Genomic DNA, 22,118 nt, shown 5'->3' on the forward strand with positions numbered 1-22,118 from the left:
TCTTGGCATTTGTGGCTCTTTGGGTCCCTCAACTTCCACAGGAATGGTGGGACTGAATTACACTTTCTAGCAACAGGTTAGCTGAGTTGCTGAAAGGACTGTGCTGAATCTATAGTCTAGTTTGGAGAGTCTGTCACCTTAACAATGCCATGTTTTTTAGTTCACGCACATGAAGAGTTTTTGATTTATTTGGATTCAGAACTTGGGGTGGCGGGGCTGGGGGGTTTAGCTCATGATAGAGTGCTTGCCTGGAAAACTCTATGCATGATCTTGGGTTCAATTCCCAGTATCTAAAATTTGTTTTCAGAAATATTTTTCCTTGTCTTTAAAGCCATTCCCCTAAGTTCTTCATTTTGCTGTGAATATAAATGAAATTGTTTTCTAAAATTTATTTTCGTATGGATCATTGCAAATGTGTACAAAAAATGATTAAAAATTTTTTTGGCCGGGCGTGGTGGCACACGCCTTTAATCCTAGCACTCGGAAGGCAGAGGCAGGTGGATCACTGTGAGCTCAAGGCCAGCCTGGTCTACAAAGCGAGTCTAGGACAGCCAAGGCTATATAGAGAAACCTTGTCTCAAAAAACTAAAAAAGGCTACAACAGAGAAACCCTGTCTCAAAAAACAAACAAACAAACAAACAAAAATTCGAGACAGGGTTTCTGTGTAGCCTTGGCTCTCCTGGACCAGGCTGGCTTTGAACTCACAGAGACCTACCTGCCTCTGCCTTTCAAGTGCTGGGATTAAAAGCGTGTGCCATCACCGCCTGGCTACAATTGATTTTTGAGTATTAATCTTGTATCCTATATAATCTTCTGAGCACACCTATTAGTTTTAATGGTGTCCTAGTATCCTTAAGATCTTCTTTATAAAGTTCATGTCATCTTTGAATAGAAAGTTTTATAATTTCTTCTCTAATTTGCATGTATTTAAAATGTTTCATTGAGCACCTTCACATAATGTTTCAGAAAGAGTCCTGATCTATTGTTTTACTCTCTAAATGGAATGTGGTGATGGTTTCTAACTCTCCTTTTTCTTCCTCTTCCTCTTCCTCCCTTTCTTTACTTAATTTTTTGACAAGATCTCACTATGTAGCCCTGGTTATCTTGAGACTGGCTATATACGAGGTTGGGATTAAAGGCCTGTCACCATGAGGAGCCTCCCTGTGTTTTATTCTATCTTCTTGTATCTCATTGTATCTGTACTGTTTCTTATTGTATCTTTTTAAAAATTGTATCTGTGATATTGTCCTCATTGTATGTTTTGTGCTTCCTTAATGTATCTCTTTTTTGTACTGCAGTCAAAGGGCTCTTACATTACATTTTTAAAAGGAAAGGGGAAAGCTATAGAAACAATGGAGATAATTTAACTAAAAACTAAGAATAAACTGGGTGTGGTGATGCCTGTAATCCTAGCACTGGGGGGTGGGGAAGGAAACAACCTAAGAACGCTGGGTGTGGTGGCACTCGCCTTTATTTTATTTTATTTTATTTTTTTTAAAGATTTATTTATTCATTATTATGTATACAGTGCTCTGCCTACAGGTACACCTATAGGCCAGAAGAGGGCATCACATTACAGGTGGTTGTAAGCCACCATGTGGTTGCTGACAATTGAACTCAGGACCTCTGGAAGAGCAGGTGGCGCGGCACTCGCCTTTAATTCCATCCCTCCCGGAGGCAGAGGCAGGTGGATCGCTGTGAGTTCTAGGACAGCCTGGTCTACAAAGTGAGTCCAGGACAGCCAAGGCTACACAGAGAAACCCTGTCTGGGAAAAAACCAAACCAAACCAAACAAAAAAACCAACCAAACAAAAAAATAACAACAACCTAAGAACAAACTATAGAACGCAAAAGTTCTGTCTTCAAGTCACTTAACTCCAGAGTCAAATGTAACAGTGGCTACTAAACAGTTTAGATCACGTTATCTCTTTAGGGCACTAAGGGCACCACTTTCTACCAAGGTTCACCATTCACTTAAAAATCTCAAATAATCAGAGGGTCCCACTGAAAAGAGGCAAGGATCCTACATAAGTAACAATGTTAAACCCGCACTATATATTTTTTCTAAAATAAAAATTTGAGGTCATGTCTATGCTTACACCCCTAGGGCTCTTCATTGCCCTCAGGACCAACTACTAAATTCTGCCTATGGCAATAACTGATTGTTTGCAGCCTTAGTCCCTAGTTCCATCTCTGTTCAAATGTGACTCAACATTTATCGAATTAGTAAATATTTATTGATCATTCAACTTTATTGATATTGCAATGTTTTTCAAGTTCCTTCCTGGGATGGGGGGGGGGGTGCGGCTTAAGGAACATTTATCTAGCCTTCCTCCCAAGGTCCAGAGACAAACTGAGGCACCATGCAATCAAAGTTCACCCTGGAAGCCAGTTGAGTTTTTTTGGGCTTCCTTAGAGCACTGGTGAGGGCTTATGTACTGGAGGGTAAGTGCTCCCTTTCTAGAAGCCACTCTGAAAACCGACATCACCCAGCAGGGATGAGGGCTTTCCGACAATCTCATGGGTGGATGCTCTCTGTCCTAGTCTTCCTAGCCTGTACTCTATCCCTTCCTGGAGGCCACGTGCAGTTAAGGCAGATGTACATTAAAAAAAAAACAAAAAACAAAAAACAAAAACCTGTGGTGCTGGATACTCAGCAAGGGTCCCCGGAGTCTCACTGCCCCTCTATGAGGGGGTGCAAACAGTCAGCAAACACAGCTGGGATGGCTGTTTACAAACAGGCACAGCTGAAGGCCCCCCCCCCCCCCAAGATGTCAGTTGTTTGGCTCTGAGGGTAGTCCTGTGCAATATGTACATTCTGTGCTGGACGCCAATAGACAGATAAGCACTCTTGAGTTCACAGTCCACTTAGGGATGTGATTACTATGACAACCTCTCAACTGCCGAGTTCATCAGCAACAATGGCTGGGATGACTGTAAATCCTAGCTCCTGCCTGTTGTCATCTGAAGTTATAGATGGCGCCAGCCTCCCTTTTCATCTTAAACGTTTTTAAGTTTGGATAAGAAATTATACACAATCCTCTTCTCCACCCGTCCAGATGAGCACCCCTCCCCAACCAAAGGGCAAGAGGGCATCCCGTTAGAGTCTCAGAAGAAAAGAATCCTTGTTTTTGAGAGCTTTTGCACAGCACGCATTCATGTGACAATCTTAAAACCTTGGCAGGGTTTTGCTTACTTTGTCTTGGCATAAATGAGGTCCCCGGTTCTCAAAAGACCTGATAGCTATAGAACAGAAAGCGATCAAAACAGAAGTCAGTGCTGTCCAACTCTGAGTGAGCCAGAATCAGGCTTTATGTCAGAGCCTCTCACTTTTCCCTCAACACACTATTCTCTAGGTTCTACCGCCAAGGGTGGGGATGCATTCTGGAGGCTACTAGCGCCTCACTTACCCAGTGGTGAACCAGCGTTGCCTGGCCACTTACCCTCAGCCAAAGGCTAGGCAGGGCATTGGAATCCTGCGGCCCACAGTGGGTGGTACAGGAGAGGCACACTTAGGGCCCCCATTAACTTGGATGTTTGAAGTCTCAGGTCAGACTCTGAGGTCCCCCAGTTGCCCTGAGGGCGCATTCACGTGGGCTGAATACAACCCTTTAGTACCACTTTCCCTGCGCTTCAACCCACCTGGTTTCCTCAACTCACTCAAATAGCAATCCTCTTGTGGTCGTGGGTCCTCCCACGTGGGTGGACACCCACAGCGCGTGACATCCCTCACCGTTCAGCCTTTGTCAGATGCGTGCGCAAAGACCCCTCTTGTTTTTGAGGGGTTTGCTTGTTGCCATTTCGCCTGCCACCCAGATATAGTAATCCTCCAATATCTGCTGGAAAAATCCTTCCTTATAGCGGAGGAGCTCCCCAGTCCCATGCACCATGAGTCGCACCCACTTGTCAACCGCTTTGCGCATTCCCCACATCCCCCACATCCCGCAACCAGGGTTGAACGTGCACGCCTCTGGTCCCTGGGCCATCTGGTTTGTCTCCGGGGATCCAATAAAGTCCACTGACCTCTCCAGTGATGCGGTGGGAAGCGCTCTCGAGCAAGCCCTCAAACGGCCTAAATTCTCCAGCAAGGATGGGAGTTTTTCTCTTCTGTTCCCAGCAGCCGGTGGTTGGGGTCCTCCACCGATCAACTACTGTGATCTCTTCCTCTCCAAAAGCGGTCTCCAGCCCGGCCACACGCCACAGCGACGGCTTGCGGTAGCTTGTTTAGTCCCCTTGCTGATAGGAAGCCCAGCAGACCGGTAATTATTTCCTCGTGGGGCGCGCTCTGCCGTAGTGGGTTACCCATCACACTCTCTAAGCGGGTTCCTTGCGGTGCGAGCGTGTCACCAGGGCAACTTTTCGAGATGCAGACCCTTCACCCGGTAGTCCCCTAGCTTCCCTGCCCCACCCCATAGCAGCTCCAGGTGCCGGCTCCGCGCAGCGCGTGGCAGCTCCGGGTTGGGACCTCCGCGCCTAGGCTTTTACGCGGATTCCAGCACGTGTTACAGCAGGGGGGAGTCAAGAAGAGCCCAGTCTCGGGACACCTTAGTGGCACGAAAGAAAGTCACAGAGGGGAAGGTGGCTGATTTCAGAAAATATCATCCTGCCAGCTGACTAGGATCATGGTCCACCCACCGCGTTCGGTTGGTCGGCTGGGGTCGGGGCGCTCTCTACACCCCCGTCCCGGGGCCACTAATGGTCGAGTCCAGGCGGGAGGCCATGTTGCTGGAATAAAGCGGGCGGGGCGGCGCGGGCGAGCAGATGCGGCTGGAGGCGCGCGGGTGTCGGGCGCGAGCAGGGCGCAGCCGCGAGGGAGGCGCGGGGGAGACCAGCAGGAGCAAGGGCGCTAGCAGCAGCTTGTGTCGGCAGAGAGCAGCCGGGCGCAGCCGGAGCCGTAGTCGCTATGGCCGTGGCTGTGGGGAGACCGAGCGTGAGTACCGCGGCCTCGCTTCCCCAGCATGCTGATCCCGGGGTGCCGAGTGGGCTCCGCTTCGGGGAGCATGCGGGTGGAGACTTGCGGGGACCAAGAAGGGGCTCTGGGTGGTGGCTGCTGGGGCTGTGGGTGTGTGCATGCATTTGGGCGCGCGTCTGTGGCGGAGGGGAGCTTGGGGAGCCCGCAGGCTCAGAGCCTACCTGATGCAACATTGGGTCGCCTTGGCGCGCCCCTATTTCAGGGATGTGGGAGAAAAAGGATTCCTCTTTGAGGCGTCCTTAGATGGGGTTGCTTGAACTGCTGCCTTCCCCAGCTACCTCCCTCTACCAGCGCACAACGTTTGGCCGGTGACAGTGGAAGAAAGCGCCGGCTGCGGAGGGTTTCCTCGAGCCCCGGGGGCTATCGGGGCTTGAGAATTGGGTGCTGAAGCGCGGTGTCACACGGCTGTGGAAGCAGATCCAAGGGGTAGGATAACCGTAGTGGCTTACCCCCGGTGCATTGTGAAATTCCGGACACCCTCAGGCGCCCACCCGAGTGACCCGGCCCTGCCCAGGATGTGGACAAAGCCCTAGGCATACACACAAAGTTTTCAAAGGGCTCTCTTTCGGGGTGGGTGGAAGTCCTGAAATACTCTGTGGCTACCAGCCGGGGGCGGCGGTACTGAATGCGGGGCGGGAGGGAGGGGCCCTGGAGAAGTGCTTCAGCACCCGAGGCCAGGGACGGGATGCTCCTGTCCGGACTCAGTCTAGGCCGGGGCACGCGCTACCCGACTGCGCCTCTGGGAGTAGACGGACTCTGGGTTCGCAACTCCGGAGCCAGCCAGAGCGAGTAGGACCTCGAGGATGTAGTTCAGGGTCTGCTCCCCAGCCTCGGGTGAAAAGGAGGGAAGGGGCGGTGGCGGCGGCTTTTCCTTTTTATTGAAAGGAACCCAGCCCAATGGGAAAGGCGGAGTCCTCTTTTCTCTTTCTCAGTTTCTTTGTCGACTTTCATAGCCCACTTTTGCGTGGTCTGCCCTTGGGGCGCCTCCAAGAGAGTCCTTCCTGGGTAGTGCCTCATGTTTTCCTTCCCTTTCGAACTTTGCAGCTAGCTTCAGGTGGTACCCTGGCATTTTACAGATACAGAGAAAAGTCTTAGGTAGATGCTGAAAGCTGCGAAACCCCAGATGCTCAGAATCTTTGCTTTTCCCTCTTTCTTTCTCCGTCCCTCCCCCCCCCCTCTCTCTCTCACACACACACACACACACACACACGTTCTGTAACCTGAGGAGTCTCAGCCCAGCAGGGAGTCCATGGGGTCACCCTTTGCAACATTTATCTCGATTTGGTGGTTCGGTTGCTTTTTCTGCTGTTTGAGGTGCTCCGAAAAACTTTTTTCCGACGGTCAGAAAATGAGCGCAGGTCATCTCTTAAAGTGTTACCATGGGTATTTTCAGCCTTCCAAATGCTGTTAAGTGACACATTCTTCAGAACTTTGTCTTCCTCTTGACACAAATTACGATCTTGTTAATTGGTTAGAGGCTGTCATTACTGAGGGAATTCGCATAGTCCCTGGGCTGATCTCTTTATTACTATGGTAAGAAAGCCAAGGTTAAATCTCGCCCTCCCCTCACTTATTTTAAGGGCACAGGTTCAGAGAGCTAAAGTAACAATGTATGTTTTAGATTCCTCAGCAAGCGTCTGGGAATGTAAGTGCTTTGTGTAGGGGGTGTCTTTTTTGGTAACATCCACTGCCAGTGAATTCTTGAGGGCTGGGGGAGGTGGAAGAAATAATTTGCTGCACATTTCCAATAAATTAGTAAGTTCCTATGTGCCAGTTAAATAGGAACAATACGTTGGTTTGAGATTTAGCTGTGTGGCCGTGATCATATCCAACTCAGGGTCTGCCGGCCATATGTGAGTTCCTGTGGCAGACCTCTCATTCAGATAATAGGGAGATTTTGAAAGTATGTGTATACAGAGGAGATTGCTTCACTGGAATTAATATCACATTTCTTAAAGCTTGAAAACAAGACACCCTAACACACACACACACACACACACACACAGTTGTAGGAGTGATCAGGAGGGAGAGTGTGTGATATCATTTGCATAGGATGGTCAGAACACAATCTTTTGTTTTTGGTGTTTTTTTTTTTGTTTGTTTGTTTGTTTTTTGTTTTTTTTGTTTTTTTGGTTTTTTGAGACAGGGTTTCTCTGTGTAGCCTTGGCTGTCCTGGACTTGCTTTGTAGACCCGGCTGGCCCCGAACTCACAGCGATCCACCTGCCTCTGCCTCCCGGGTGCTGGGATTAAAGGTGTGCGCCACCACCGCCCAACTCTCTCTCTTTTTAAAAAAGATTTATTTATTCATTATGTATACAGTGCTCTGCCTGCATGACAGGAGAGGGCACTAGATCTCATTATAGATGGCTGTGAGCCACCATGTGGTTGCTGGGAACTGAACTCAGGACCTCTGGAAGAGGAGTCAGTATTTTTAACCTCTGAGCCATCTCTCCAGCCCCCAGAACATGATCTTTTAAAGCGTGATCTCTGTAAATTGGTTGGTTCAGAACAACTCCAGTCCGTGCAGAAGATTCTCCAAACCCAGCTCCTAGAAGTCTGGGCCAAATCTTTAATGTTGACATTTTCTACCTCTTCAGCCCCTTTATTCTGTCCCATGGTTTGGACAAAAGAAAGAAAAGGGGGTGGGAAGGGAAAGAGCCATGGGAGTGGACTTATTCATGAATGGAGTTGCCTTAGTTCTTTAGAATTTGTTTAAACAAAAATTTTAGATAGTTGTTGAGGAAACCATAAGTCTTTCTCCTGTCTGTACAAACCTCTGTTCCTGTCCAGAGACAAGAGGAATGCAATCTGAGTGAATTGCTCTCAATTTTAGACATTTTAGTGCGACGTTTACAGGGAATAACGATTCAGTTTTTAACAAACAGAATGCTTGTGTGTAAATGCCTGGATTTTGTGGTCGGTTTACCATGCTGAGGATTGAGTGCAGGGCTTTCTTCTTGGTCTACCACTGAGCTACCCAGCCAGTCCATCAAGTGCTGTGTTTTCTATATAAATGTATATACTCAGTTTACAAGTGCTTAAATTTCAAGTCCAGGTATGTTGTTGGTGACCAAGCAGAAGCTGTAGTTTACTGTGATGTTGTGTATTCTGTTTTTAATCTGCATCCCCAGCTTGCCCATTTCCCCGCTGGCCTCAGGCCTGGGCCCTGAGAAGACCCGAAGCACAGGTCCGGCTTCTGGGGTGTATCTAGTTTAGCAAGAGTGCTTCTCTCCTATGGACACGTCTCCATTTTCAATGGCTTAGTATTTTTGCTTCCATATCCCAAAGCAGCTGTTGATTCTGAACAAAGCATGTTAGTTGCTCTGCGTGGGCATCAGGTCTTAGGTAGATGGTGTGTGCCCTCTTTGGGCGTGGTGTTTATGTCATAGAGTCTAGGAACTGAGAAGAACTCCAGGAGTGTTATGGTTGAGTTACTTTCCCAGCGCAGAAGCGTTTCCTACTCCCCCCCCCCCCCCCCGCCCCCAAGAAAAGGACTGTTTCAACGCTTCCGGTGGTGGAAATGGCAGATGATGTCCTTCAAGAAATTTGTTTAATTGCCCTTTCATCCATTCAACTAAAAGAAATGGAAAAGTCACTTGTTTGCCCACTTAATACCACTACTGAGTACCTGCTTTGCGTCAGTTTCAGTCCTCGGTGTGAGAGATAGCTGTGGACAAAAAGCCCCCTCCTGCCTTGCAGCAATTTTTCACTTCTGTATTTATTCATTTTTTAAAAAAAGATTTATTATTTATTATTATATATAGAGAGCTCTGCCTGCATGTACATCTGCAGGCCAGAGGAGGGTATCAGATCACGTTATAGTTGGCTGTGAGCCACCATGTGGTTGCTGGGAATTGAACTCAGGACCTCTGGAAGAACAGTCAGTGTTCTTAACCGCTGAGCCATCTCTCCAGCCCCAATATTCATTTTTTAAAATGTGTAAAATCCCCGAGTATTAAAGCCACAGACTTCTGTGGAAGAATCTGTGAACTAGGGAGAAAGTAAGTGTGTGCCGATTGCTACCAACAGTTAGGAGTCAGGTAGCATTTTTCCGAATCCTTTCAGACAGTTTTCATTAATGATAGACTTTTCAAGAGGTGGGGGCTGTGTGAGGAGTTAGTAACAACAAAGTATTGTTTTCTTTTGTCCTAAATTGATGTTTCTGTGATTGGAAAAGGTGATGGAAGAATCCAGATTGGTGTGTCTGGTGAAAGGTTGACGGAGCTGCAGAACATTCAGGGAGGAGCCATCTAAACAGTATGTGGACCCTGTGGCTGGGGTGTGTTCTAAAAAGTCCTAACTCTTGAGCGAATGATATGAACTACATATGTTCGGGAGCCAACAGTCACCATGAAGAACAGTTTAAAGTGCAGTAATGCTTCTTTTAAAACTGTTTGAAAACGAATTAATTTTTTAAAACCTTATTTTAAATGACCTTTAGCAATGAGTCTGTAGTGTAGTGGTTGGTGGTCAGACTCAAGAACTCTGGAGCACACCCCACCATTGTGGGGTGCTGGTGGCCAGATCCCTGTTTCCATCAAAAAGAGGTTTACTTCAGCAAGCATATCCCATCCTGCTTAAACTGCTAATTAGAAACCAAACTGCCTGGCTGGCCCTGCTGGAACATCCAAACACTTTAGTGTTGGGCATGGGGACAAAGGGATGAATGCTGGTGAGACTCCACATTGCTACAGTTTGGAGGGCTGGCTTTGATTGATTGCCAGAGCGCTAAGTGTTTCCGCCCATCCAGGCTACCGCTGGGGGGGGAGCTCCTGTGTTTTCTCTTTATGGGATCTTAATTTGGTTGGGGTGGGGAAGGAGGCTGCTTCTTGTTCACTGGGATTTGTCTTGTGAGGCCTTGGCTATGCCTGCTGTCCTTGGGGTCAGCAACGCTGAACCATTATTTAAGACTCAGAGAATCTAAGGCTTCTATCCTTTTTCCCAAGGGGACCTACTTTATACTATGATTGATACCCTCTCTCATATCTTTTAAATCTAGACTGACAGAAAACTCTCTTCCAACTAAGCAACACCTCCCCCAAACCCACTCAGCCCTGCTGGCTGTCCATTAGTGCAGCTTCTGTTGAATGTAAAGATCGGTCCATGGGTAAAGGTGATACAGGCAGGATTCTAAAAAAGAATTTGCTGGGTGATCAGAAATAAAATTTGCATTGCCTGAGTTAGAAATCAGGAGTGTGTTCCCTGATATGACTAAAGTCAAACCCTAACGCGTTTTTAGTGTCAGTGCCAGTGAATGAGAGAACGCTCTCAAGTCCAGTGACACAGCTGTGCAGACACTGTCCACCTGTGGAACTGTGACCCTGTGGGATGGGGAGTGGTGGTGTTGACAGAGGGAGCAGGCTGGAGAAGCCGGAAGGAGTCATCCTCCAAGAAGGTAACTCTCTGGACCCTACAAGTTGGACATCTGTTCAAAACAAATAAAACTTTCTTTTTTTTCCTGTTGTGCAAAAGGAAATTAATTAATATGGAATTTACGTTCTTTCTTTTGATAAGTAGCAGCACTTGGAAGAATTTGTAATTTTCTTAGAAATTGAAAATAGTCATTCTTTTCTGTAATATGTTATTTTAATGTGTTGCTCACTCACTCTGTGTGCGAGAGCAGAGGTTGTGAGGTGAGCGTCCACACGTGGTCTCCAGATTTGTGTCCTTCATTGAGGTATTGGTCCAGGTGGCTGAAGCCGGCCTGTTAGCGTTCAGGAGGGAGTGGATCAACATGAGGCAAGAGGTACAAGTCATGCAGGCATTTAAAAGGTATGTATGTATGAATGTATGTAAGTATGTATGCATGCATGTATGTATGTATGTATGTATGTATGTATGTATGTATTACATGCACAGTGTTCTGCCTGTACACCTGCCCACCAGAAAAGGGCACCAGATCTCATTATAGACGGTTGTGAGCCACCATGTGGTCGCTGGGAATTGAACTTAGGACCTTTGTAAGAACAATCAGTGCTCGACCTCTGAGCCATCGCTCCAGTCCCTCGTGCAGACTTTTTATATAGCCAAGTCTTCACTGTTGTTACTCACTAAATTCCTTGTATCCTATTCACGCCTTGTCTGAGGGAAGACATGGGAAGTGTGTAGACTATGAATTCTTTAGGTTTAATGTCTGCAGAGGAGACACGAGGACGCACTAAGAGATGAGACGCCTTTCACGGTGAGCCCTGAGAGGAGGACTGGATTATCAGAAAAGGGAATTCAGAGCCCCCTGGGTCCTATAAGAATCGGAATATGTATTAAAGACCAGAGTTTCCATTCATCACCTTTTTGTATTTTTGTGCCATATACGTGTGTGAATCTCACTAAGAGTGTCTTCTGAATTTATTTCGACCTAATTTTGAAACTTAAAAAAAAAAGAAGCCATTGAAAATCTTTGTGCATGAGGAAATAATAATAATAACATTATTATTATTATTATTATTATTATTATTATTATTATTATTATTATTATTATTTAAGCCAGGGTCTTACTATATGAACTACCAATGTAACTGCTAAGTGGCCTAGCATGTTCTCGAAATTCCTGGTCCTTCTGCTTCTCCCTCCTTGTACTGGCATTACAGGTATGTGTCACCATCCCTCGTAGCAACTTGTTTATTCTATTCAAATTTCTGTTGCGACAATTATGCCTCTAGTCTCACAATATACAGTACACAGAGTATGTGTGCGATATGCAGGTGAGAAGTAATGGACGCAGGAAAGTGAGATGCGAGCTTATCACTCACCTAGTTGGAGTTGGCCCATTGGTGGGTGAAGCTTTAGAATGGTGAATGGTGACAGTTGCCTTTCCTATTGCTGTAGACAAAAAGTAACGTAAGACAGGGAGGATTTCTTCTTGCTAAAGGTCTGAGGAGACATAGAGACCATCCTGTTGCAGAAGGAATGGTGGTGGCCAGCTCCATGACTTCTTGTTCACATCGCATCACGGAGGACCAGGACTCAGATTCCGAGCCTGGGAGTAGATAGCCCTCAAGGCTGTTTCCTCCAGTTAGGCCCCGCCTCCCAAAGCTCGCCCCGCCTCCCAAAGCTTACCCCACCTCCCAAAGCTTGCTCCACCTCCCAACACTTGCCCCACCTCCCACAGCTGCCCCGCCTCCCAAAAGAATGCTACCAGTTCCAGACCAGGTGCTGCCAATTCTCTATCCTTGAGAACAGCTTTTAAGATCAACGTGCGCACTGGCCTGCCATCTGTGTCCATTAGGTTGAAGTGTGTTGAGGTAGCAAATTGACCCTGAGATTTGGTAGCTTACACAGCCAAGAGTTACTTCTCATTGAAGATTCTTATCTGGTCTGTCTGTGAGGACTGGCCTGTTTTACGTTGATTCCAGCACCCGGCCCAGGCTTTTGTTTCTGGTGGCCAAAGAAAAAGACATACTGGATCCAGAGCTGATTTACTGATCACTTCCCCATGAGTTTCATTGGCTAAAGAAAAGGGTCCTCCGCACATTCATCAGAATATGGATGGGTAAGCTTCTGGTAAAGGGCAGCCCTGTAAGTTACGTGGCCAAGCTGGAGAGCCATGGGATGGGAGGTCAATCCTCCAGGGAGAGGCAGCTAGTATTTCCAATGACAAATTGACCATACTGCCCTACACACTGAATCTTCTAATTTCTCTATGAAGCCAAGGGTCATTATGATGATAAGGATGAGGGTGAGGATGATGGATGGGGCATTGATTTACTCAGCAAAGGTTCATTCCTCAGTCAAGACTCTTGGATTGAAATCCAGGGCCCTTTATTTTTGTTTTAATGATTGGTCTGTAGTGATTTTCCTCACATTCTTAGGCCTGTTCTGGTTGCAGCTGGCCAAGGTGGTGTGATATAGCAGGCTAGTAAGGAGAGCTAAAGAAAGGGTGAGTTGAGGGCACAGCGTGTGACCACGCCTTTGTCCTCTCATGATGAGCTTCCAGTGGTATCATCGCCAAGTGATGTGGCGACCTTCTGAAAGACCTTGTGTACTCCTTGCTGGCGGGCCCCAGCGTGGGGCTTTACTCTATGGGAAATGTCTGTGGGACCGTTAGGAGTTCCAGCTGCTCGACAGAATTTCTTCCCTTGGGAAGCTTCCCAAGCTGGCCTTTCCCAGCTGGTCTGTCCTAAATGCAGATGTCCCACTTCCTCCCCTTGCTTCTCCCTCTGCGGAGAGGGGTGAGGCGTGTGCCCTCCCCCCCCACCCGAGCAGTTTGGGGAAGAACACAGCCTCTGAAGCCAGGATGCTACAGAAGGGCTCACCAAACCCTGTGACCTTAGGCGGGCTACTTGTTTCCTTTGTCGAGTAGCAACAGACTTACCAGTGAAACAGTTGATACTTGGATACAGTGATACTATGAAACATAGTTGGGGGGTGGGAGGGGGCAGTAAATGCTGACGTAGTAACAGCTTTGTGCTGAAGGCTGGCTTCAAACTTACACTGCTGCCCCACTCACTCCAGCTAGAACTGAGGCCTGGAAGTGTATAGGCCCCAGTTTCTAGTTATCATACCTTTGACTTGAGTATTAAAACATTTTAAAAAATAATTTATTTAATTTTATTTTAGCGTGAGGGCGTCAGAGCCATTGGAACTGGAATTACAGACAGTTGTGAGCTGCCATGTGGTGGCTTGGAATTGAACCCAGGTCCTTTGGAAGAGCAGACAGAGCTCTTAACCGTTGAACCATCTCTCCAGCCCGGAGTATTAAACATTCTTGCTCCAAAGCGTCATTGTGAAGCTTTGGCCAGTTTCTTTCTTTGAATTTCCACAATAGTGGCTGACTGCAACACTTTGGCATTTCACTTACAGTTCTTGGGAATATGTCACAGTGTCTGTGCATACTCTTAGATTCCTTTGTCTTTTTAAAGATACTAGCAAATAGTTGGGCATGGTAGTGTACATGTATTCGTAGCTCTGTGGAGAATGAGGCAAGGGGATTGTTGTGAGTTAGAGGCCAGCCTGAGCTACAGAATGAGACCATCCCCCCCAAAACCACATAAACAAATAAATCTGTAAATAAATAACAAGGGTCATCAAATATTGGTGGGAATGGTAAAAGGCAACAGAGCCTTCTCACACTGGCAATGTGTCTCACCAGCTCTTGGGCATGGTTCTGTAGTTGCAGTCTGGGTGCCCTATAAACATTGCTGCCTTCCCTCTAAACATCGGCGGCCGAAGAAGCGAAACTCATTCTCCAAGTGTGTTTGTTGTCTAAGACTTGCTTGAACACGTGTGTGGACCTCACTCCCACCACCTTTGTCTGTTGCTCTGTGACCCTCAGGTGGTGCAGACTCACAGCTGTGCTGACAGACCCCAGGCTTAGCTTTACTGACCTATGTCCACATCTGGATGTGCAAAGAAATGCCATCCCAAAGCACATCTATGAGTGAGGGCGTGGGAGGTTGGGCAGTTTTGAGGTATAGGGTAACTACCTTCTGAGGGTCCCCTAAGGAACCTCAGTCTGCAGCTTCCCAGTCACTTTCCTATCTTCTTCCGGCTTCACTCTTCCTGGTCCATTTTCCGGTTCTACCACATCACACAAAGCAGCGGTCCTTGAGTTTTAAGGAAACCTGCATGAAATCTCATTGATTCTTGTTTGGGGGCCTCTTTGACTCCATACAATAAAGGAATCTGCGTATCTTATAATGTCAAACTACTCCAGGTGTTAAAGTGATGCTCAGGCAAATTGACCATTCGCTAGGTTTTTACCACTATTTCGTGAAGGATGGATGTCAAACTTAGAAACAGTAGAGTCTGAAAGGAAGTGAGTGTAGACGGAAACTCTTGTAATTTCCGTGGGTAGATCCTTGGAATGGAACTCTCACGTCGTTACTTTTGAATGGATAACATTCATTTAAAACTGGATTTATCGCCGGGCGTGGTGGTGCGCACCTTCAATCCCAGCATCCGGGAGGCAGAGGCAGGCAGATCACTGTGAGTTCGAGGTCAGCCTGGTCTATAAAGTGAGTGAGTCTAGGACATCCAAGGCTACACAGAGAAACCCTGTCTTGAAAAACAACAACAACAACAACAACCAAACAAACAAAAACCCCAAAACAAAACCTGGATTTACCTATTTCAGGGATGTCACTTTTTTTTTTTAACTAGTCGAATTTAGAATGATTGAGCGCCTTTGTCTTCCTCTGTATAATTTGCTTGCTAACGACGAGATGGGAGGCAAACAGATCTTCAGACTCTAATGCAGTCCACTCAGATTGCCAGCTCTCTGACTAAAACACAGCTGAAAGATCCGATCCATGGGCTTTCTCTCTGTGACTTGCAGCAGGGCCTCTTATCCTGTGAGCTCATAGATGCAGCAGCCGGGTCTTGTTTAGAAGACAGTCTTTCAGAATTTCTCATCTCCAGCACTCACATTCTTTCTGTCCCATCTTCTTCCATCGTTCCCAGAATTTGAAGTGGGTCCCAGAGATGTCTCACTCTAGGCTGAGCTCTCAACAAATACTTAACTCTCAGCACTTCCAAGAATCACGAGGCTCTGTGTTTACAGAAGCTGCTCTGACCGAGAGCAGCACTGATCTGTGGGTCTGGATGGAAACATTTGCTAGGCAGGTTGACACTGTCCATTGAGCAAAGCAGCAGTAGTAGGCGCGCCCCTAAGGCCTGCGACCTCTCAGTCATGAGCTTTTAACCAGGTGCACAAGTACCAGCCCCGAATTCCTCGCTGTGGGGGCAGGCCTCAGTACTGGGCAATTTTGAGGCTCTGGATTAGTTTGTTTGCCCAAGAGTTTTTAGGGTAATTGCTCAAATGATCTCTTTACTCAGCCAGAGGCTGTTTTTGAAATCCCGGAGAGATTCTTAGAAAGGTCATAAACCAAGTGGATTCATCTTTGCATCACATTCCCCTCGATGTTAATTGACATCTTCCCCACTTTGCTTTGACCTCTCGGCTTTGACTTGTACCTGCTCCAGCAGTCTGCGACTAGCCAGCACCTTGGATGAGCTTGCTTAATCTGTTAGTTACATGCTGCCTTGTTTTCAGTCTCTCCCTGCCCCACATCAACCTCTTAGTTAGCCCTCCCGGAGGGATGCTGTTTGCATCGTTTGTAGTTGAAACATATATTCATAGTTGAGGCCTCTAAGGAAGTTTTGTAATTGTTGGTCGTCAGATTTGCCTCATTGTGAAACTAAAATTCCTAGGTCTTTTTATGGTTTTAAGGCAGACAATTGAGGTTACAGGCATTGAAATGAGTAATTAGTTTGCTATCTGGGGCTGCAGCTTGAAGCTGGCTTTTAAGTTGTATGGTTGAGGATCTGCAACAACTAATCTGGGTTTTTAAGATGTTTTATTTAGCATATGTTAATTATACATAGTGATGTGCTGAATTGTGACATTTTCATGCATGTATGTGCCCTTCTGCCCTCCTCCAGCATGTGGCAATCCCATTTTTCATCTCACCTACTCTCTTCCACTTTCATGTCCTTTTTTTTTTTTTTTTAACTTTTTCAAAGCTCTTTTTCAGTCTTAAAAATTTTTTATTTTTATATCACTGTTAATTAAAAACGATTACATCACTTTCCCCTCCCTTCATCCATCTCCTTCCAAATGCCTTCCCACAACTTGATAGCCTCCTCTTCCCTGATTATTATTATTACATACATGTATTTACATATACACAAAAATAAAATGATGATGACCCAAAAATGATGGTCCATTTTTGTTGTGTGCATATAGTTTTAGGACTGGCCGCTTTGTATTGGATAACAAATTCTATTTTTGTTTTTGTGTCTGGTGACTCAATGGCTTTCATTAGAATTGAGCATAGAGATGTGAATGAAGATTTATTAACAGCAGCCTGGGCACCTTACCCGTGTCTACATTATTGAAGGAAATTCCCTCCCTCTCCCATCAACAATTAACTGGTATAACTCCACAGAGGTACCGCCTCCTGAGCCCTTCCTCTTTACACAACAGAGGTTGGGGAGGGGCATTGTATGCAGTCTGTGCTGGGGTGGTCACAGCTGCTATGAGGTCATACATGCAACGGCCATGCATGCTTGCAGGACTGCGGTCCACAGCACCTCCCGGCTTCTGGCTCTTAGTCATTCCATCCCTGTTTCCGCCATGTTTCCCGAACCTTCCAGCGGTTGATATAAATCACTCACTTGTGGCTGAGCAGTGAACAGTAAGCTGGGTTTTATATCCCAATCAAAGTGGGGGATGGTGTCCTTTTGACATTCTACAGTGGGGTTCATGGGGGGGAGTTGGCGGATCTCCCTCTTTTTAAAAATTGGTAATTTAATACATCTGTATTTTGATCACTTACCCCTTCTCCTTACTGTGTCTTATTCCCTCCTACTTACTCCCTGTGGACTCCTCCTACTTTTTTTCACCAAGTCTCCCTCCTACTTTCATGTCTTTAAAAAAAAAAATCCCCACTGAGTTTAGTTAAGGTCGCCTGCGTGAGTGTGGGTGTGATGAAAGCTATTTACTGGAGCACATGCAGCTAGATGGTGGCTCGGCTTCTTCAGCAGCCGCTGACCAGTGGCGGGGCCTCGGGAGTCCCTTGCTCATCCCTGCTGGACACCCTGCTCGCTCCTTCTCAGGAGCTGTTCTCATTCTTCACTGGCTTTTTCCTGTTTCCTGTTCTTTGAGTCAACAAGCACTGTACTCCTGCTGGCACCAGGCAGAAAGAAAGAAAGAAGCCCAAGTCGGATTCCTTCTCGCTCTCCCGCTACGTCCTCACCAGATCCACGGTCTGTCTTTGGCTTCGGGCCTGGCTGAGTTATCTCCCTCCTCTGCCTTAACTGGTTCTCACAGGCTTCCTCAACCAGTATAGGGTCTGAGACCCTCCTGAGTTGTGGACGGTTGTGACAAGAGAAGGCTGAGACTCAAAACGCATGCCCGGCATCCAGTTCTTGCCTGTCTCTTGGATAAATGTAGGAACTGGGCTCCTATAATCAGAAAGGGGGGGGGGGGGCTTATTTTATTTCGCCTATTTTACTAGGAATTTGAAGAGCTTGACAGATAACCACCAGCTTCTTTTTCTCTTGGGCCGCCCTTTTGTATGAGCATGCTTTGGCTTTAAGGCAGGGGCAAGGAGTGAGTGTCTCAGAATCTGGAGGGGACATTTTCTGACTCTGTTCTGCACTGCCCATCCTTTCCGCAGGATGCTCTGGCAGCCCGCCCACCACACACCAACTGGTTTTGACCAGCACACTAGTGACAGTGACAGTTGTGTAGCTGAGGCAACAGGTGTGTGGGTCTGTATTCACAGTTGTCTGCTTTTGACGTGTACAAGCCACCATACATGCATGGCTTAGTTTCATGTTCAGTAAATCTATGAAATATAAGTGTGAATCGACTTGCTCTTAAATTAGACGTGTTGGAAAGATTTGGTAAGGGTAAGAATTTTGCTAAAATAAATCTTGTGAGTTTAATATAGGCAAAGTATTTATAAAAAGAGAGCAAAAGATCGGGTTTATGTAGAGCTGGGTGCTAGAGGGGTGGCTTAGTGGTTAATAGCACTTGTGCGCATGCTGTCTGTCCGTCTGTCCATCTGTCTGTCTGTCTGTCTATCTGTCTATTAACCAATCATCTATCCATACACACACACACACATACACACACACACACACACACACACACACACACACACACATGCACTTGGAGACAGGACCTCTCTACGTAGCCCTGACTGTCTTGGAACTCACAATGTAGACCAGGCTGGCCTTGAACTCACAGAGATTCACCTGCTTTTGCCACCTAGTGCTGCCAATAAAAAAATGAGCCACCAAATAGAATACCCCCTCGCCCCCCCGGCTGGCCTGGACTCGCTTTGTAGACCACCAGGCTGGCCTAGAACTCACAGAGATCGCCTCCCTCTCCGCCTCCGGGTGCTGGGATTACAGGCATGCGCCACTGGACCCAGCTTAAAATACCTTTTTTAAAAAAGCAAAATAAATGAAATCACAAAAGATGTGTGTGTCTGTATTGGAAGTGTAACCTGGGCAAATTTTTTCAGATTCTTGTGACTTAAAAAAAAAAAAAAAAAGCCTTGGTTCTTTGTCAAAACAAACAAACAAACAAACAAAACCCCACAAATGAATGCGTGTTTAGATGTTTTGAGGTAAAATGAAATATTTCGGCTGTGACTATTTTTTGTAATATCTCAGTCTTTAAGTACCTTTTGAGATAAATTGTCCAAGTCTTGATCCTCACAGCTTTGGACAAGGGAACTTGTCCTTAAGTAACTACCCTTTTCAGCTTCTGCCCCATCTCCTGTGCTGGCCTGCACTGTGCACAGTTCCCCTCACATGCGTCAAAGGGGAAAATGCTTGCTTTTGAATGGTCTGCCCTGGGATCAGATGCACTTAGATTATTATGTCCTAATACAATAATCAGGCTTTTTGTTTTATTGTTGCTGCATTTATTTGATATGAGATTTAGAGATAAGAGGATCCTATTTGATAGACTTCTTTTATAATAGCCCAGAACAGAGGGACTGAGGGTATAGATACAAAAATAAAAAATAAAAAATAAAAAAGCCCTTATCCTATAAAGGCAACTTTAAAGGGTGTTATTTTGTTTTGTTTTGTTTTTGAGATAGAGTGTCATGTAGCCCAGGCTGATCTTGAACTCCCGACTCTCCTGTCTTCATGTGCTCCGCTACCTGTAAGTGCTGGAATAACAGGCTTCTGGTACCATGCTTGGCTAAGTCCCATCAGTTCTTTCTTTGAGATGCTCTGTGGTCTGCTTTGTCTGGGAAGGGGAAGCTGTTTCATCATGTGTAGGTGAAATGCTAGGACCACAGTCTGAGCTGATAATCTTCTTGCACTTTTGCATTCATTCAAATACTTTGATTTCCTGAGTATCAGCCCAGCTAGTCTTCTGTTATTTACTTCTTAATCTGTTAAAAAAAAAAAGTATTTACTGTGTGTGTGTGTGTGTGTGTGTGTGTGTGTGTGTGTGTGTATGCACGCGCGCCTGCATGCGTGTGTGCATGTAGATGTGTGTCGGTTCTCAGAAGAAGACCTCAGATCCCCTGCAGCTGGAGTTAGGGGCTGTTTGAACCATCCTATGTAAGTGCTGGAAACTGAAATCTGCTCCTCTGTATGGATAGTTGTACTCAGCTTTAACCACTGAGCCATCTCTCCAGTCCCTTAATGCTTAACCTTAACCACGAGAAAATTAGGTGTTAAAAAAGCAAGTAGCTCCATGTATAGCGCATGCTTGTATGAAAATGCCCTTGTGTAAAACATATGTATGTGCACAGTATGCGTACAATACACAACGAACTCAACAGACACCAATGCAAGCAAGTAGGATCCTGGAGTATGGACAGGTCCAGGCACTGGGAAAAGGAGGGCAGGAGCGTCAGGGGTTCAAGGTTATCCTCAGCTATGTAGTGAGTTTGAGGCCAGCCTGAGCTTAAAAAAAAAAGAAAGGAAGAAAGAAAGAAAAGGCAAGTAGGAAGTTATTTTCTAAAATAAGGACGGTAGATGTAGAAAATTGGAAGTTGAAATGTGTGACGCCCTCGCTTCTGAACTGGAGCCGCTTTGACCTTCCTTTTTGTCTGTACATGTACTCTGAGAATGTTTATGGTACCTTGCTCGGGGGTGGGGTTGGGGTGGGGGTTGGGCCTTGCCCCTAGACTCACTGTACACATCACAGCGCTCTCCTAATTGAAGTTGTGTAACCACACAGATTTCTCCTGTGCTTAGGGTTCATTCAGTAGGTAAATGTTTTCCTTAACAACAGCTTTGTGAGTGGGGCCATTAGCTGTTATTCTCAGCCCGGTGCCCGCAGCTGCTACGTGATGCATCGGGACTGAGATCTGCCCGTGGTAGCCTGCAGCGAAGAAAGGCCAAGTCCTCGGTATTGGTTCAGCCCCCTTCTAACTGTGGCGGTTACTGATATCAGCCTCAAGTACAGAATACTTCCGGCAGATAGGATTTTTAGTGACGATGCTAGTATTCTACTGCAGTCAAATATGTCAGTCACTAGTCATGTATGGATGGCTATTGTACCTTAAAACAGGTCTCGTATATAGCTGCAGAGCTGAAAATTCAATTTAGGTAATGTTAAAATTATTATTAGGTGCGTATAATAAAATTCATGCCTGATAGTTTTGCCTGCATGTACATACGTGCACCCTGTACATGCTTGGGTACCAGTGGAGGGTAGAAGACGGCATTGGATCCCCTGAAACTGCCGTTACCGATGGTTGTGGGTGCTGGGAACGGTCTCCAGGTCTTCCACAAGAGCAACAGGGCTCTTGTTGCTGAGTCATCTCTTCCCTAAAATCCAGCTTCATTTTCATTAATTTACACTAAAGCAGCCACACGGGGCTACTTGCTCCCATATTGGATAACACAACGTTGTTAGCACTGCAAGGAAATAATTATGATCTGATCTTTCTCTCTGCTTTCTATGTTTTATTTATTTTTTACTTTTAAGAAAAACTCTGAAGCAGGGTCTCACTGTTTAGTCCATGTCGGCCCGAGCTTGCTATATACAGGCTGGCCACTGGCAGAGCCTGCCTCCTGTGTCTGTCAGTCACCCAAGTGTTAGGATTCTATGCGTGAGTTGCCATGACAACAACAACAAAAATTAAAAAAAAAAAAATCAAAGTTGAGAATGGTGTGATAAAACCTTCTGTCCTGTTACCTAGTAGTTCCTAGTCCCTGAGCGGTCTCGTGTCATCTGTTTTCCAGTGTGTCTGATCACCTCCCTTCTCTAAAGGGTTTGAGATGATTGGAGGCACTGACCAATCTCTTAAAGAGCTGAGCTGGTGGTTTGGGAGAGAGAGGGAAATGAGTGGCATCGAAGAGAAGCCCTGGGTACTCTCCAGAGGATTTTGTGATGTCACAGTAAAAGTATATAGATAGTGAAAGTTATCCTGTGACAGAGCCCAAAGAGATGTGACCATCTTTGTTGTTGTTGTTGTTTTGTTTTGAGACAGGGCTTCTCTGTGTAGCCTTGGTTGTCCTGGACTCACTTTGTAGACCAGACTGGCCTAGAACTCCTAGTGATCCACCTGCCTCTGCCTCCCGAGTACTGGGATGACAGGCGTGTGCCACCACGCCAGGCCCGACGTGTGACCATCTTTGCCCTTGAACTCTTTCTCCACCACCACTGTCCATCATCACCAACACCATAACCCTTATCACCACCGCTACCAAACATGGTCGGC

The 22,118-nt window shown here is 46.3% G+C and overlaps 1 protein-coding gene across 10 annotated transcripts in view; it reads left to right on the top strand.

The window, feature by feature from the left end:
* The first annotated feature begins 4,760 nt into the window (after positions 1-4,760).
* Septin11 (septin 11) overlaps positions 4,761-22,118 on the top strand; it is a 92,575-nt gene continuing 75,217 nt past the window's right edge. For 9 of the 10 annotated variants that reach the window (XM_051170584.1, XM_051170587.1, XM_051170590.1 and 6 more), the window contains exon 1: positions 4,763-4,931. In XM_051170584.1, coding sequence (XP_051026541.1) covers positions 4,905-4,931 — 27 coding nt within the window. In that variant the 5' untranslated portion in view covers positions 4,763-4,904. Of the gene's footprint in view, positions 4,932-22,118 lie in introns of all 10 variants that reach the window. The other variant, XM_051170581.1, reaches the window with a different exon arrangement.

The sequence above is a fragment of the Acomys russatus genome, chromosome 28, assembly GCF_903995435.1.
Source record: "Acomys russatus chromosome 28, mAcoRus1.1, whole genome shotgun sequence".
In the NCBI taxonomy this organism is placed as follows: Eukaryota; Metazoa; Chordata; class Mammalia; order Rodentia; family Muridae; genus Acomys; species Acomys russatus.